At 53.1% G+C, this 14854-nt stretch overlaps 1 protein-coding gene across 4 annotated transcripts in view; it reads right to left on the bottom strand.

Annotated features, from left to right (window-relative positions):
- ACOT11 (acyl-CoA thioesterase 11) overlaps positions 1-14854 on the bottom strand; it is a 71481-nt gene that overhangs the window by 38375 nt on the left and 18252 nt on the right. For 2 of the 4 annotated variants that reach the window (XM_060139963.1, XM_060139965.1), the window contains exon 1: positions 8844-8971. The exons of the other annotated variants lie outside the window; for them this stretch is intronic. In XM_060139963.1, coding sequence (XP_059995946.1) covers positions 8844-8876 — 33 coding nt within the window. In that variant the 5' untranslated portion in view covers positions 8877-8971. Of the gene's footprint in view, positions 1-8843; positions 8972-14854 lie in introns of those variants that run through there. 4 annotated transcript variants of the gene reach the window in all.

Here is a 14854-nt window from a genome sequence, read left to right on the forward strand (position 1 = left end):
AGTGGAGTTTGGATTTTACTAGAGGTTTGATGGGAAAAACTGAAGTCTATGAGTGGGGAGAGAGTGATCTGACCTGCACTTTAAGATCACTCTGCTGGGGACTTCCCTGGTGGCGCAGTGGTTAAGAATCCACCTGCCAATTCAGGGGACACGGGTTCGAGCCCTGGTCCAGGAAGATCCCACATGCCGCGGAACAACTAAGCCCGTGCTCCACAACTACTGATCCTGCGCTCTAGAGCCCTGCAAGCCACAACTACTGAGTCTGCGGCCCTGGAGCCCATGCTCTGTGACAAGAGAAGCCACAGCAATGCGAAGCCCGTGCACCGCAACGAAGAGTAACCCCCGCTCGCTGCAACTAGAGAAAGCCCACGCGCAGCAATGATGACCCAACGCAGCCAAAAAATAAATAGAAATAGTAATATAAATAAATACATAAAATATCTTTAAAAAATAAAAAAGATCACTCTGCTGTTGTGTGGGGGCGGATTGCAGGGTGAGAGAGAAGCAGCGAGACTCCTCCGAGGGCCCCTGCAGTCTGAAGAGAGATGATGGACCCAGGAGTATGGGAGGTGGAGCCAGCACAACATGCTGAAGCCTTCCCCGTGTGAGAGCGAGAGAACAGGAGGTCGTGGGGAGGATCCAGACTTTGGACAAATGGCTGGTAGATGGTGGTGATGGTTACTGAGTTGGGAGAGACCAGGGGAGAACTAAGTAGGGGTGGAATCAAAAATTGTTGAGATCCTATGAAACACTTAAAGAGAGATGTCAAGGAGGATGAATGTTCAAGTTTGGAGTCTGCTGGAGAAAAGGCTGCACCTGGGGACATGAGAACACTTGGGCTTTTAAGATCCACAGGACTCTGCAACCTTGTGGTGGGTCAAAGGTGGCTGCAATTCTTTCCTACTCCTCCCTAGACCCCAGGTTGGGTCTAATCCCCTCCTCTGGAATCTGGATCCCCCTTAGTGACATTTCAACTGGTGACTTTTTTTTTATATGTGTTGGGTCTTTGTTGCTACACGTGGGCTTTCTTCTAGTTGCGGCAAGCAGGAGCTACTCTTCATTGCGGTGCGCGGGCTTATTGCGGTGGCTTCTAGACACGCGGGCTTCAATAGTTGCAGCACCCAGGGCTTAGAGCACATGGGCTTCAGTAGTTGTGGCACACGGGCTTAGTTGCTCCATGGCATGTGGGATCTTCCCAGAGCAGGGATCGAACTTGTGTCCCCTGCATTGGCAGGCGGATTCTTAACCACTGTGCCACCAGGGAAGTCCTCAACTGGTGACTTCTGAGACCAGATCATGAGAAGCCTGGCAGCTTCCACCCAGGCCTCTTGGAACTCTTGCTCTGATGGAGCCCACTGCCAGGTGGGAAGTCTGACTTCCCACTGAGACCTTCATATGGAAAAGGCCCCATGTGGCTGCTCAGAATGTCAGTCCCAGCTAGAACCAACCTTCCGGCCATTCCTACCAAGGGGCCAAATACCAGTGAAGCCCTGGTGGACTCCACAGTCCAGCCCATCCACTGGCTGAACACCACCAAGTAACCTCCATCAACACCACATAGAGCAGAAGAGTCACCCAGCCAAGCCCTGCCCAAATCCCTGACCCACAAAAATCTCAAGATAAAATAAAACGGTTCTTGTTTTAGGCCACTAAGTTTGGGGATAGTTTGTCACACAGTCATAGTAATAGAACAGACATCATCCAAGGAGAGAGCAAAAGAGGTCGGCTGGGAAGGAGAAGACTGCAAGGGAGCCAGAGAAGGAGCCCTGAGGTGGGAGGATCTTCAGGAGGAGGGGCGCCTGTGGGTCCAAGGTCAGAGAAGCTCTAAGGGAGCGGGAGGAAGGGCGAGAGAAGAGCCCATTAGAGTGCATTAGGAAAAGGATGAGAGGAAAGAAGTGGAAGCAGGGACCACAGAAAACTCTTTCAGATTCTTGTGGGAATGGGGAGCAAAGAAACAAGGGAGTATCTGGGAGGGGACATGGGGACAAGGGAGGGGTTCTGTTTGCCTAGAGGCAGGAGAACAAAGAGCTCGTTTGTCTTGCTAATGGGACAGAGCCAGTTGTGTGCCTGAGAACCGCCTACAGCACAGGGACTGCCCAAGAATTGCTCTCCCGGAAGCTCAGAAAATCCCTTTTTAGAAATCTATGGCTGCCATTTACTGTGCACCTACTATGTGCCAGGCCTAGTTCTTGGGGGTCCTTTAATTCTCAAGTCCGCCCTGAAGCAGGAGCCCTCATTTTACGGCTGAGGAAAAGGAAACTCGGGGAACAGGGAAAGATCCACTCAAAGACACATGACCAGTAAAAGGTAGAGCAGAGACTGGACGTGGGCTCTTCTGACTCCAGAGCGTGGCAGGGGTGCTGCAGCGGGACCAGTCCTGGAGGGAGATCAGATCCCCCAGCCCACGGGACTTATGAGACAGAGCCTGGCACTTGGGAGACCCTCCATCGGTTTCCTCCCTGCTCTCCTGCCTTCCAGGTGATACAGAGAAAGAGCTGGACGGGAGTGGTCCCTGGCCAGTCCATCCCCCACTGGGCTGTGGGGATCTCACCACCACCCACCATCACCATCCCCCCATGCCTCTGCAGAGGGCCTAGCAGGCTCAGAAGTCCCTCCCAGTCTCCTGTTTGCCTCCCTGAGAACCAGTCTGAGCAGGGGTGAGACATACCTTCTCTTAGTCTTGCAGCCTGAAAGCTCTACTTTTATCTTCCAAAGTAAGGGCAGGCAGGTGGGGACCAGGTAATCTCAGTCCCAAGAGGCCCTCAGGGTAGGGGTGGAGGAAGCAATGCTGTACTTGCCCCTTCCCTTGCCCCAAAGTCATTCAGTCCTTGGGCCCCCTCCTCTCCCCAGGCCCATGTGTCCCACGAACCCCACTGCTCTCAAAGCCTGTAGGCAGGCCGTCCAATCTCTATGTAAATGCATCATGACACTAACCTCCTTGGCACAAAGCAGGCTCAAATGACAGGGACCATTATTACCCCCGTGTCCACATGTTTCGGATGAGGAAACTGAGGCTGGGAAAAGGTAGCCGCCAGCCACTAGCCCAGAATGAGCCGGAGACTTCTGACCCCAGACCACCATCCCTCCCACAGCTCTGGGGGCAGTATCCCCAGAGCAGGAGAGGAGCTGGGTCTCTCCATACCCTCCCTAAGGGATCAAATGGAAATTGAGACTCACCTGGTTTGGCTCAGCCCTGGAGTGTGCTGGAAATCTGAGGCTGCTTTAGGAAGACTTGAAGGCCACTCCCCTTCCAGATCTCTGAACGGATTCCAGGCCTAGGAGCAGGGCCACACCTGGCTGGGCCGCACCCCCAGGGCGGATCACAGCCTGTTCCAGAGGTGGAGTTCAGCATTTCCACCAGCAGTGAGCATCCCATTCCAAATGATGGGCCTCTGTGTGGCACCGCAGAGGTGCTGCCAGCCAGCCTGCTGACTCCCTGGACTTTTGAACAACCAGACAAGGTAAAGCACATACAACCACTTTCTATACTGTAAAGTGGGTGTACATAGGAGGAGATAAACTCCTTGAAAACAGGAGCCAGGCCCATGTCTCTCTAGAGTCCCAGGGCCTCACTATTTTTTTTTTCCAGCTCTATTGAGATACGGTTGACAAATAAAAGTTGTACACATTCAGGTTGCAAAACACAATGTTTTGATATACGTATATATCGTGAAATGATTACCACAATCAAGCTAATCAACACATCCATCACCTCATTTTTTTTTTTTTTTTTTGCGGTACGCAGGCCTCTCATTGCTGTGGCCTCTCCCGTTGCGGAGCACAGGCTCCGGACGCGCAGGCTCAGCGGCCATGGCTCACGGGCCCAGCCGCTCCGCGGATCTTCCCAGATCTTCCCGGACTGGGGCACGAACCCGTGTCCCCCACATCGGCAGGCGGACTCTCAACCACTGCGCCACCAGGGAAGCTCACAGTTACCCTTTTTTGGGGAGAGTGGTGAGGATGCTTGAGATCCACATTCTTAGCAAATTTCCAGTACATAAGGCATTATTGTTAACTACAGCCACCATGCTGTATTTTAGGTCTCCAGAACTTATTCATCTTATAACTGAAAGTTTGTACCCTTTGACCAACATCTCCCTTTTCCCACCCCCCATCACCCCACTATACTTTTTGGAGCACCTACTATGTTCCAGGCATTTATATACATTATATAATGGCTTCGTATCCATAATACCATTTAATCCTCACCAAACCCTGTGAGGGACAACCATCCCTCTTGCACAGAAAAGGGAACTGAAACCGGGCTATCTGAGGGCCACATTGCTCTGGGTGGTAGAGCTGGGATTTTGCTTTTCTCACTACCACAGTTCTTTCTACTCATTCACTAGGCTTCCTCTCCAAAAGAGGTGCTTAATACTTAATGTCTACTGCCATTAATTAATGTCTGATTTGCTGAGAGAAGGTTATTACTATTGAAGAAGGCCCAGGCAGGATACATGTGTTACATGGGCAAGGGGGCCAGGGAGAGACACCTCAAGGGGTTACTGCCAAATGCTCTCCCTCTTCCTTGCGGAAAGAGCTTTTCCCACATCTCACACACAGGTGCCTCTGCCGGGACCATGCTTCCTAACCTGGAAAAGTTTTCAAGGCTGAGCTACTCCATCACCTCTTTCAGAGAGACTGCCCTGTCCCCTAGGCTATGAGGGGCCACCTCTGGGCTTCCCTCTGTCACAGCCTGGCCACACTGTGCTCTCATCATTGGTTTTTACCACTCTCTGTCTCCCCATCAGCTTGGGGGAACCTGAGGACAGGTCCAGTCTGACTCATCCCTGTGTTCCCAAAATGGCAGACTCTGGTCCTTTCCATCACTGCCCTTGTGCCACCTCCTACCCACAAGGAGGCTGCTTCTGGGAGTGGCAGGAACACGCAGGTCTGCAGCCAGGGAGCTGGCAGAGGACCCAGCCAGCAGCACCATCTGTCCCTGGAGGCACAGGACAGAGCAGGCACAAGGCAGAGGTGTCAGTTCCTCGGCTCAGCCAGGTCAGCCCAGGACAAGGCCCAGCTGTAGCTCAGGGTCAGCCGAGACTTCCAATTCTCTAACTAGCTCAAAGTGACTCAGAGCCTTGGTTTTCTTAGCTGTAAAGCTAGCTGGATACCAGCAGCCTTGCAGAGCTGTTGGGAAGTTTAAACACACCTGACACTCCGTAGGTGCTCAACAAAAAGCTAGCATTTACCATCTCATCTGACCCACGGACCCTGTCATCAACCCCCTGAGGAAACTGAAGTCCAGATGAGACGGAAATAAAAGAACCAATATTTACTGTGGCCAGTTATGTGCCAGGATCTACACTCCTCCACTGTCTTTAACAAGATCTGCAGGAACAGACCTGGTTCACAGGTCTACAGGGAGTGAAGTGTGTGAGTGTCTCTAAGGCAGTTATCTGGACTCTTACCACTGTCCAGCTCAGACCCACCTGGACCAGGCACAGGTGCAGGGCAGGGGTGCAGCCTCCCCTAGGCCCTAGGAGGTAGAGGCAGGAGGTCAGCCCTGAATCTGCATTGTCAGTGTGTGAAGGTGGGCAGAGGAGGCTGGCATGGGGTGAGTCTGGGTGTGAGATTGAGGCCACTTTCTCGGTGGCCAAGACAAGGGCTGGAAAAGGGGTCCCAACCTAGCAGGTAGGGGTTCCGAGTCTCTCGCCAGTGGTACAAGCCCAGGCACATCCTCTCACTTCTCTGTGCCTTGTCTGCACCAGGGCGCTGATCCTATGGCCCACCTCCCTATTGTGAGGGGTCAGAGGTGGATGGGAAAGCAGTGGGGACCTTCATGGCGCTGGAGGAGAGGAGCTCTGATGATGTGTCCTCCCGGGTTGCTGAGCTCAGCGTGCAGGGACTGCACACCTTGGCACCGAGACCGGGGACCAGAGAGTCCCCAAAGAGTACACAGTCTGGTGGGCAGAACAATAGGGCCCACAGCACTCCAAACCCCAAACCCTGCCTCCGGGGTCCAGGCCCCCAGCCTGCAGCACGTCGTAGCCATGTCTCAGCCCCTTCCAGCTGCTCCGCCCTCACTCACTCCACTCCAAGCCACGCCAGCCTTCGTTCGGCAGCTCAGATGCACCAAGCTCCCCCCACCTTGGAGCCCATAAATGAATACTATTCCCTCTGCCCGGAACGCTCTTCCCCCATCTCCTCCCACGGCTGCCTCCTTCTCAGCTGCTGGGTCTCCGCTCAGTTGTTGCCTGGTCACAGAGTTCTCTTGTGACCTCTCTCATTACTCTCTAACAGTTCTCTGTTCTCCAGACAGCCTGAGTTTAATCTCAGCAGTGCCACTTACTAGCTGTTTGACCTTGGGCAAGTTACTTAACCTCTCTGTCTCAGTTCCATCTTTAATCTGGGCACGGTACCACTATCTACTTCACAGAGTTGTTATAAGGAATATATGAATTAATGCATGCTTGGCACATAGCTAGCATTTATATGACATTTATTATTACTATTCACTGCTCTTATCACAGATTTTCATTGTATGTTTCTTTGACTACCTTTTCACTGTGGCTCCCTCATTAGCCGTCAGCTCCGCACAACAGCCTGGGCTCATCACAGAGTACTCAGCGCTGACACAGGCTAATCCCTGTAGAGGGAAAAACTGAGGCCAGTATAACATCCCGAGGAAGCACCGTTAATTCTGGGAGCAGCAGGATGGGGGTCTGAAGGGGAATGATGGCTAAGCCAGGTTTTGAAGGATGAAGATGAGTCCTCCAGACTAAGAACGCCAAGGCTATCTGCCCATGGCTGAGACTGGGGTTCAAATGTGGCTCCCAAATGGGCTGAAGCTAAGTGTCTGAGTCTCATCTCCTCCTCCAGGAAGCCTGCTGGGACCCCTTCAGCCCACTCTGAGCTCCCATGGCCGCTCATTTGTTCACAAGTTTTTGTGTTCCTGCTATATGAGAGGCACACTATTTTACGTCTAAGGGTCTCCCTTCCTCCACCACACAGCAGGGTCCTTGAGGGAGCTGGGCCCCTACTTTTCACTGCCAGGACCAACCTCAAGGTGGTGCACAAACCCTTCACAAAATCCAGACCCCCAGGATGTCGAGGCTGATGGGGACCTCAGAGAACAACCAGGGAGAGGGAGCGCGTGGCCCAAGGTTACATGTCAACGATGGGGTGAAGAAGAGATTCTAATCCAGAGGTGACCAAATGGTATACCCTAAGCCTCCCCACACTCTGAACTAGACCCTGACTGAGGCTGGCACCGGGGGGCTGGGGAGCAGCATCTCCAGCTGTCCTCGGGTTCAAGGTGAAGCAGGGGGATCGCCACAGGGGGTCAGGAGCAATGTGGAAGTCTGTGGGTGCGTGAACACATGCACAGATGCTCACGTCTGTTTCTGACCTTCAGCCACCCTGTTGGCAGCACTACCCGGGTGCAGAGCTTCTCAGGGGGAACTGGGACAAACAGCTCCATCCTCATTCCCAGAGTAAATGAAGTTCCTGGGCCCCCTTGGGAGCTGCCCGGACCAGGCTAGAACCCAAGCAGAGGTTCCCAGCCTCCCACAGGGTACCAGCCCAGGAGTACGGGACTCTGACAGCTTGCGTGGGGAAGGAGAAGGGTCTCCACTGAGAGAGACAGGACAGGTGACCCTTCCAGCACCACCACACAGGCACTCAATGCTCCTCCAACCACCCCAGCCTGGCAGGAGGCTCACCACCTCATTCATTCATTCACATGTGCCGAGTGCTTGCTGGGTTACCCAGTAATGGGTGAAAGCAAGAACCATCCGACTCCAAAATGCTCACTGTCTGCAGTGCCATGGGATACTGACAAGGGCCCCCAAACCCTGTAAAGCAGGGCACGTGGGTTATCTGAGGCCCCCCTTTAACCCGGTTTTCTTGGTCCCCAGTGAAGAGTTTGGTGGGTGGGTTTGCTTGCTTTTCATTAACAGCAGCTTTGGTAACAACCCAGAAAATGGTCTCCTCCTGTATTCCAGGGGAATTTGGAGAATTCAGGAGGAAACAAGGGGAGTCCAAGGAGATCTGCCATGCAGGCAATGATCCAAAGGTGGTGATCAAGGCCAGTTATACAGATAGAGGGAGGGGGTGGAGAAGAGATGTCTTTATTTGCCCCTGCCCCTTTTAAAAGGCTTTTCTCGAAAATGTCTTCAGAGGATGGTAGCTCTACACCCAGCATAGCACGTCTGCCAGTCTGTCCTGAACGCTTCTCCATTCCCCAGATCAAAGGCTCCCGACAGGGACCACTGAGCACTTGGGTCTGTCTGGTGCCTCAGCATCTAATCTCAGCTCCAAAGTCCCTGTTGGGAGGTTCCAGGGAAACGTTCTCTGTGAGGTCACCTTGCAGAACACCTTCCAACAGCCCTCATTTGATCCTGCACGTGCTCTCCCAAAGAGGTAATTGTCCCCAAGAACACTGGCTTCAGCCTGTCACACTCACTCACACGCACACCCCTAGCCTGTATCTTCTAGCAGCTCCGTGGCCCTCAAGCCCTGAACTCTAAGAGTTAAACACTACAGAGCCACAGAGCTCAGCCGTCAGGCAGAAACCGGCACAGAACTCCACGGGGAGAGACACACACCCCCAGAATAGAATTCCAGACGCAAAGAACTTGCCGAAGATGATTCCACTCAACATAGTCAGCCCTCCTAACGGCCCCTGGGGCTTGTTTGGGGATTGTTGCTCATAATAAACCAGCCCAGGAGTTCTGTGATTTCTCCTTGCAAAGACAGCTAGAAAATGGCCCATGGAAAATGAGAGAGAAGATGTAGGACTTCTGACTTAAAATGGAAACTTCAGTTCTCTTTCGGGATCCCCAGCCTCCAGTCCCCTCCCCTCTGCCCCCAACCCGCCCCCAGCCCACCCTCCATACCCTTCGCAGGTGATTTCCGACATTCTGGATCATTGCTGCGACACCCCGCTAGCTGTTCGCACCCTCCTCGGAGAGACACTGGTCACCTGAGCGACAGCCCGGCTCCAGCTCCAAATGAAGCCGGTCCGCCTCTCCTCGCACTCCTCCCCGGCTCCCGCCCCTCCTGAGCCAGCCGTTATCAGTTATCACCGTGTCCCGGCCTTTCCTCAGACTGCCCTCGGGCTGCCCTTCCCCTAGCGCCCCACACGGAGGCTCCACGCCAGCCCGCCTGCCTGCCCAGTGCAGAGCACGGAGGGAGGCTGCCAGCTGGGCCACAGCCATGTCAGGGGGCCCTATGCCCACCCAACTGCGCACCCAGCTGGACACTCACTGCACCTCCAGCCACAGCCAAACTTCGTCACCCCCACCTCCAGCCCCTGGCATCCTCCCCACAGGGACTCTGGCTCTGGGTTGGCTCCCGGCCCCAGCCAGTGACACTGGCAAAACAGGCACCGGCTTTCCATCCGTCCACAAGGGGTCAGGCTGGAAGGTGACAGGAGTCTGGGGAGCTGCCAGCAGCCTCCCAGAGAGATACCAGACCCACCTGCTAGGACTCTTCACCCTTGAGGTGCCGCCCAACGCTCCAGCCCACCGGCATCCAGCAGCTGCTGGCCAGCGATGGGGCACACCCCCCTCACTTCCTTAAAATAGGTGGCGTGACTTTTCTAAAAGTGACACCTGCCAAATTCCACCCATCCGCTCCACAGAGTTCATCCCCCTGGGCTCCCACCCCAGCCCCTAAAAGACCATCAGGACTTTCCCTTCTCCCTCTCACTTCTGCAAGGCACATGGCGAGGCAGCTTTGACACCCACATTGGATTTCTCACGACAGGGCAATAAAATCAAGTGCTTGGTGTTTAAGGAAAGAAGGAGGGGAGTGGAATGCAGGCAGGGGAGCTGGGACTGACAAGTGGATGGCAAATAATAATGAGCACCTCACAATAACCCAGCACCCACTGTGTGCCAGGCCTCACCATGTCCTCATTCCAACCCCACCTAAAGGTCGCTGCGGGAGGGTAGGTGAGGTGCCCCAGGTGGCCCAGCTATTGAGTGCAGATTTGTGCTGGAACAGAGGTCAGTCCAATTCTGAGGTCTCTGCCCTTTCCTCTGCCCCTCTAGTCCACTCACCACATCCCTAATAATGTCTCCTCTTGGGCCTAAGACAACTGGTTTCTGGGCCTGTTTCTTTTACTAATGTGCTATGTGACTTTGGGCAAGTTTTCTCCTCTCGTTGGGCCGCCCTGTTCTAGGAGTCAAGGACTCTAATGTCCATCACTGTGAGCTCAGGCCTTACCTTCAAAGAGTTTATGGTCTGTCAGTACTTCAGTGTCTACAAATGCAAAATTAAAGTCACGCCTTAAAAATGGCAAGATGATCCAAGGATGGCACTGAGGATTGGGGCAAGCCGGGAGGCTCTGTGGAGGAGGTAGTGCTAGAGCCGGACTGAAGACTGAATAGGCTGACAAGAGGGGTGAGGTGGGAGGCCTAATGGGAACAGAACAGGATGCAGTCATAGGCAGTGAGGGCCCCCATCTTGCAGGAAAAAGCTGGGAGTCTATCGTGGAGGACGTTGAATGCCAGGCAACAAGGTTTAGGCATCAGGGAGCCTCTGAGGTTGAAGAACACGCTCAGTGTGATAAAAGTCATGCGAGGTGAAGAGGACAGGTGTCATGAGACCTTTCTGGACAGGTAAGAAAACTGGCCTAGAAAGGGGAGAGCTCAACTCACTGGATCCCCAATCTCACTGGGTAAGGCATGCAGTCAGGACCATTTCAGGGTCTTCACTATGCAGATGAGAGGATAGAAACCCAGAGAGCTTCTGGTCCCCAACCCTACCCTCTCTCCAGAGCTGTCTGGACTCAGACTCACTGGACTCAATCTCGTGTCCCCGTCTTACAGATGAACACATCGAGACACAGGGATGAAAAGTGAGCCAACCAAAGTCATAGAGCAAGGAAGTTGTCTAGAATCACCACTCCTGGCCTCAAGTCTAGAGTCCTGTCCACGCCACACCACAACAAGGCATAAAATATGAAAGACATCATTCAGTTAGACTTATGAGAAGACTTCCAGCAAGGCTGAATCAAGATACTATCAGGAACTAGATCTTTCTGCAGAGGCCCCTCCAGCCCACAAAGGTCTCCCTCCCCTTTGCTATTTATTACAGAATTGACTCTTGTGTCTCTTTAGCAGCTCTGTTTGGTCTGTTACTCCAATGAATATTTCCAAGGGTGTCTGTCTCCCCTTTCCAACTCACTTGGGACCCCCTGACGGCTGATATCACATCTTACTCATCTCTGTGCCTATACCACGAGCCCCCAGACCAGGGCCCTAAATGCAGATGGCATGAAACACACCTGATGAATCATAGTCCTGGAAAGGCGAATCTAGAAGAGGTCTTAAGTGATAGCTAGTCAATGGTTCTCCAACTTCAGCCTGCATCAGAATCACCCAGAGGGCTTTTTTTTTGGCCACTCCGAGAGGCATGTGGAATCCTACTTCCCTCACCAGGCATCAAACCAGCACCCCCTGCGGTGGAAGCGCAGTCTTAACCACTGGACTGACAGGGAAGTCCCCAGAGGGCTTATTAAAATACAGATTTCTAGGGCTTCCCTGGTGGCGCAGTGGTTGAGAGTCCGCCTGCCGATGCAGGGGACGCAGGTTCGTGGCCCGGTCCGGGAAGATCCCGCATGCCGCGGAGCGGATGGGCCCGTGAGCCATGGCCGCTGAGCCTGCGCGTCCGGAGCCTGTGCTCCGCAACGGGAGAGGCCACAACAGTGAGAGGCCCGCGTACCGCAAAAATAAATAAATAAAAAATAAAATACAGATTTCTAGGACCTACCTCCAGCAGAGCTGCAGTAGAGCCCAAGAATTTGCAACAAGGTCCCAAGTGATACTGATGCTGCTGGTCCGGGGACCACACTTTGAGAACCAGTGAGCTAGGTCAGTCCTCCCATTTTAAGCTGGGGAAAATGAGGCCCAGAGGTTTTAAAGGCAGCAGTTGACAGTATATCACTATACTGTATATCACTATCATCATCATCATCATCACTGTCATCGTCATCATTGTCATTTTAGCCCTGTCATTATAGCCCTTCTCACCTGCCCAGCACTATGCAAGCACTTCATGTTTGTTACCATCTCTGGGCCTCACTCTAAGAGGACAATATTATGATTAATATTCTCCTGCAAAGGAAAGAACAGAGGCAGAGTCATCTGTCCAAAGTCACACACTTGATAATAGTTAGCATCACAACTTGCACTCTGATCTAGGTCCAGAGCTCAGAAGCTTAACCACCACTCTACATAACCTGCTTACAGCTTATGCTGACCAAGGAATTATCTAGAGGTTCTCAAATCCAGCAGGCTCATTTCCGGTGAGGGATGAGGTTGTGGTGCCCTCAGCCCAAAGGCCTGGTTCTCGAGTGGCCCGTGACTGGAGGAAGATTGCCTCCTAAGCCCCATGAACCCAGAGTATTTTCTCCCTCAAACACTTCTTTTCCCACATCACATCCTTCATCTGGCCCCACTGATGGGGCCTTCCTGGCTGAAGGACAAACACCTGCATTAATTCTTCAGGTCCATGTCCCAGCTCTACCTCCCACTCAGTGACAAAACACAATAGAACAATCTCCATTCCTACAATGATACTGGGTTGTCACTGTAAAGTGCGGGTCTGCTCCCCCATCAGACTGGGAGCTCACAGGGGCAGAGACCTCATCTGAGTCCTCAGCACAGGATCTGCCCAGATCAAGGGTTTAGTGACTAAGTGATGAATGAATGAATGAATGGATGATTGGGTATAGGGGCAAATGAGGGAATAAATGAGTGAATAAATGACCAAACTCCCAGGAATTCCCTCTGCTGGATCTTCTAGCCTTCCCAGATAGGACCACAGACTCTCTAGGTGGGAGGGGACCTCTGACATCATCCACTCCAACTCCCACTTTCAGCACTGCCCTAGCCGAACCCCTCCAGGGGCCAGAACCTGCAGCCCTCCCATCTCCACACACATGCCAAGTGTCCCAGCCTCCATTTACACACCTCTAAGATTGAAGAGCTCACTCCATCTAAGGTTGCCTGGATGATTAAAGAGCTCTAATATCCACAAGGATGTTACCATTATCCTTAGCCATGAGGATAAGGCCATTACCTCATGACCAAGGCTCTGTGTCACCCAGAACAAGGCTGCTCCCCTAGCCTGTGACAGCTGGCAGAGACATGGGAGCACATGGCCTGTCCTCTACTGGCCCTAGTCTCCCTGTTCATATTTCTTCTTTTTTTGTTGTTGTTTTTTTTTGTTTGTTTGTGGTACACGGGCCTCTCACTGTTGTGGCCTCTCCCGTTGCGGAGCAACAGGCTCTGGACGCGCAGGCTCAGCCGCCATGGCTCACGGGCCCAGCCGCTCTGCGGCATGTGGGATCTTCCCGGACCAGGGCACGAACCCGTGTCCCCTGCATCGGCAGGCGGACTCTCAACCACTGCGCCACCAGGGAAGCCCCTCTTCTTCTTTTTTTTTAATCTTTAAAATTTTTTTAAAAATTTTTGGCCGCACCACACAGCATGTGGGATCTCAGCTCCGTGACCAGGGATCGAACTCGAGTCCCCTGCAGTGGAAGCATGGAGTCTGAACCACTGAATCGCCAGGAAGTCCCAGACTTATTTCTTCTAATCCTCTCAAGTCATGAACAAAGCTTCCCACTGTTCCCTCACACATCTGGATTTTCCCTTGTTCCTGCTATTCCATCTCCTCTGATGCCCTCTAATAACTCAACATCCAAACCCTCCCCCCAGTCAAGGCCCGACTCAAATGGCATCACCTCCAGGAAGTCTTCTGGACTCCTCCTAAGTGGAAATTACATCCTCCTCCTCTGTATCTTCATTCCCCACACATAAACACACAGCCGCAGTTCACAGCTCTTTATTTCTCTCTCACATTGCTTTTTCTCTTAAATTGGACTGACTTGTGCTCATTTCTCCTTCTTGACCTTGAACAAGCAGGTAGAAGGGATGGTGTTGGTTCCTCAGAGCATCCTGCCCCTCTCCCACCAAACACTCAGTTACTGGAACACAGTAGATGCTCAGTAAGCATCTACAGAATGAGGGAGTGAGTAATGGAATGGGAAAGAACAAGGGAATGTGTGAGTGAATGGAAGTAAATCCATGTGTAAATGAATGATCAAATGAGTGAATGAAAGAATGTCATGCTCTCCTGTTCTCCAAGCTAAGACTCTAAGTTCCTTCTGGGGGCCCCCTTGGGCTTGGCATGGCAGAATAAAGGAAGCTGTGGGATAAATGGGGAGGGGGCAGAAGGGAGGAACAAAGGAAGTAGGTAGTGATACCAGCAAGAGAGGAAGTAGAGATGACTTCATCGTTGCTTCAAGGCCAGGACCCCCCCCGTAGAACCACAGCCATTTATGGAGAAGCTGGGCAAGGAGAGCAGTGAGAAGCCCAGTGAATGGTCCAGAGGGGAGAAGATACAGCATGGTGGGGATGGAGAGGAGGGAATGCCTACAAGTCGTGGAGGCCAGATTCAGGATGTGTGAGCAGAGCACTGGACTTGCCCAGCCAGCCCTGAACTCTCTCCTGCCTAGCGGCTCGAGTGTGCTCTCCCTCTCTCTCTCTCACCACCTCCTCCTGCAGGAGCTGAACCCCCTCCTTGGCCCAGCTGCTGCGGGTCTGAACCCAGTCCGACTTCCAGGATTGGACCCTTGCCAGGGAGTGGCTCACCCACGGGCTGGTGCTCCCCCCACCCCCACGCCTGGCCTGAGTGAGTCAGCATTGGCTGCACCCTCTGGACTGTGAGTCTTGTGGCCCTAGGCACTGCCAGGGGCCAGCCTCCTCATCCTCGTGAGAGGCCTGCCCATCCCAGCTCAAATCCCAGGATGCCTCATGCCCCAGCCTGCCCACGTAAGAGCGCTGCCAGGCACCACCTGGCTTATCCGGAGCCCGCCCCTGGGGTAGAGGCAGAT

Source organism: Lagenorhynchus albirostris, chromosome 2, assembly GCF_949774975.1.
Source record: "Lagenorhynchus albirostris chromosome 2, mLagAlb1.1, whole genome shotgun sequence".
NCBI lineage: Eukaryota > Metazoa > Chordata > Mammalia > Artiodactyla > Delphinidae > Lagenorhynchus > Lagenorhynchus albirostris.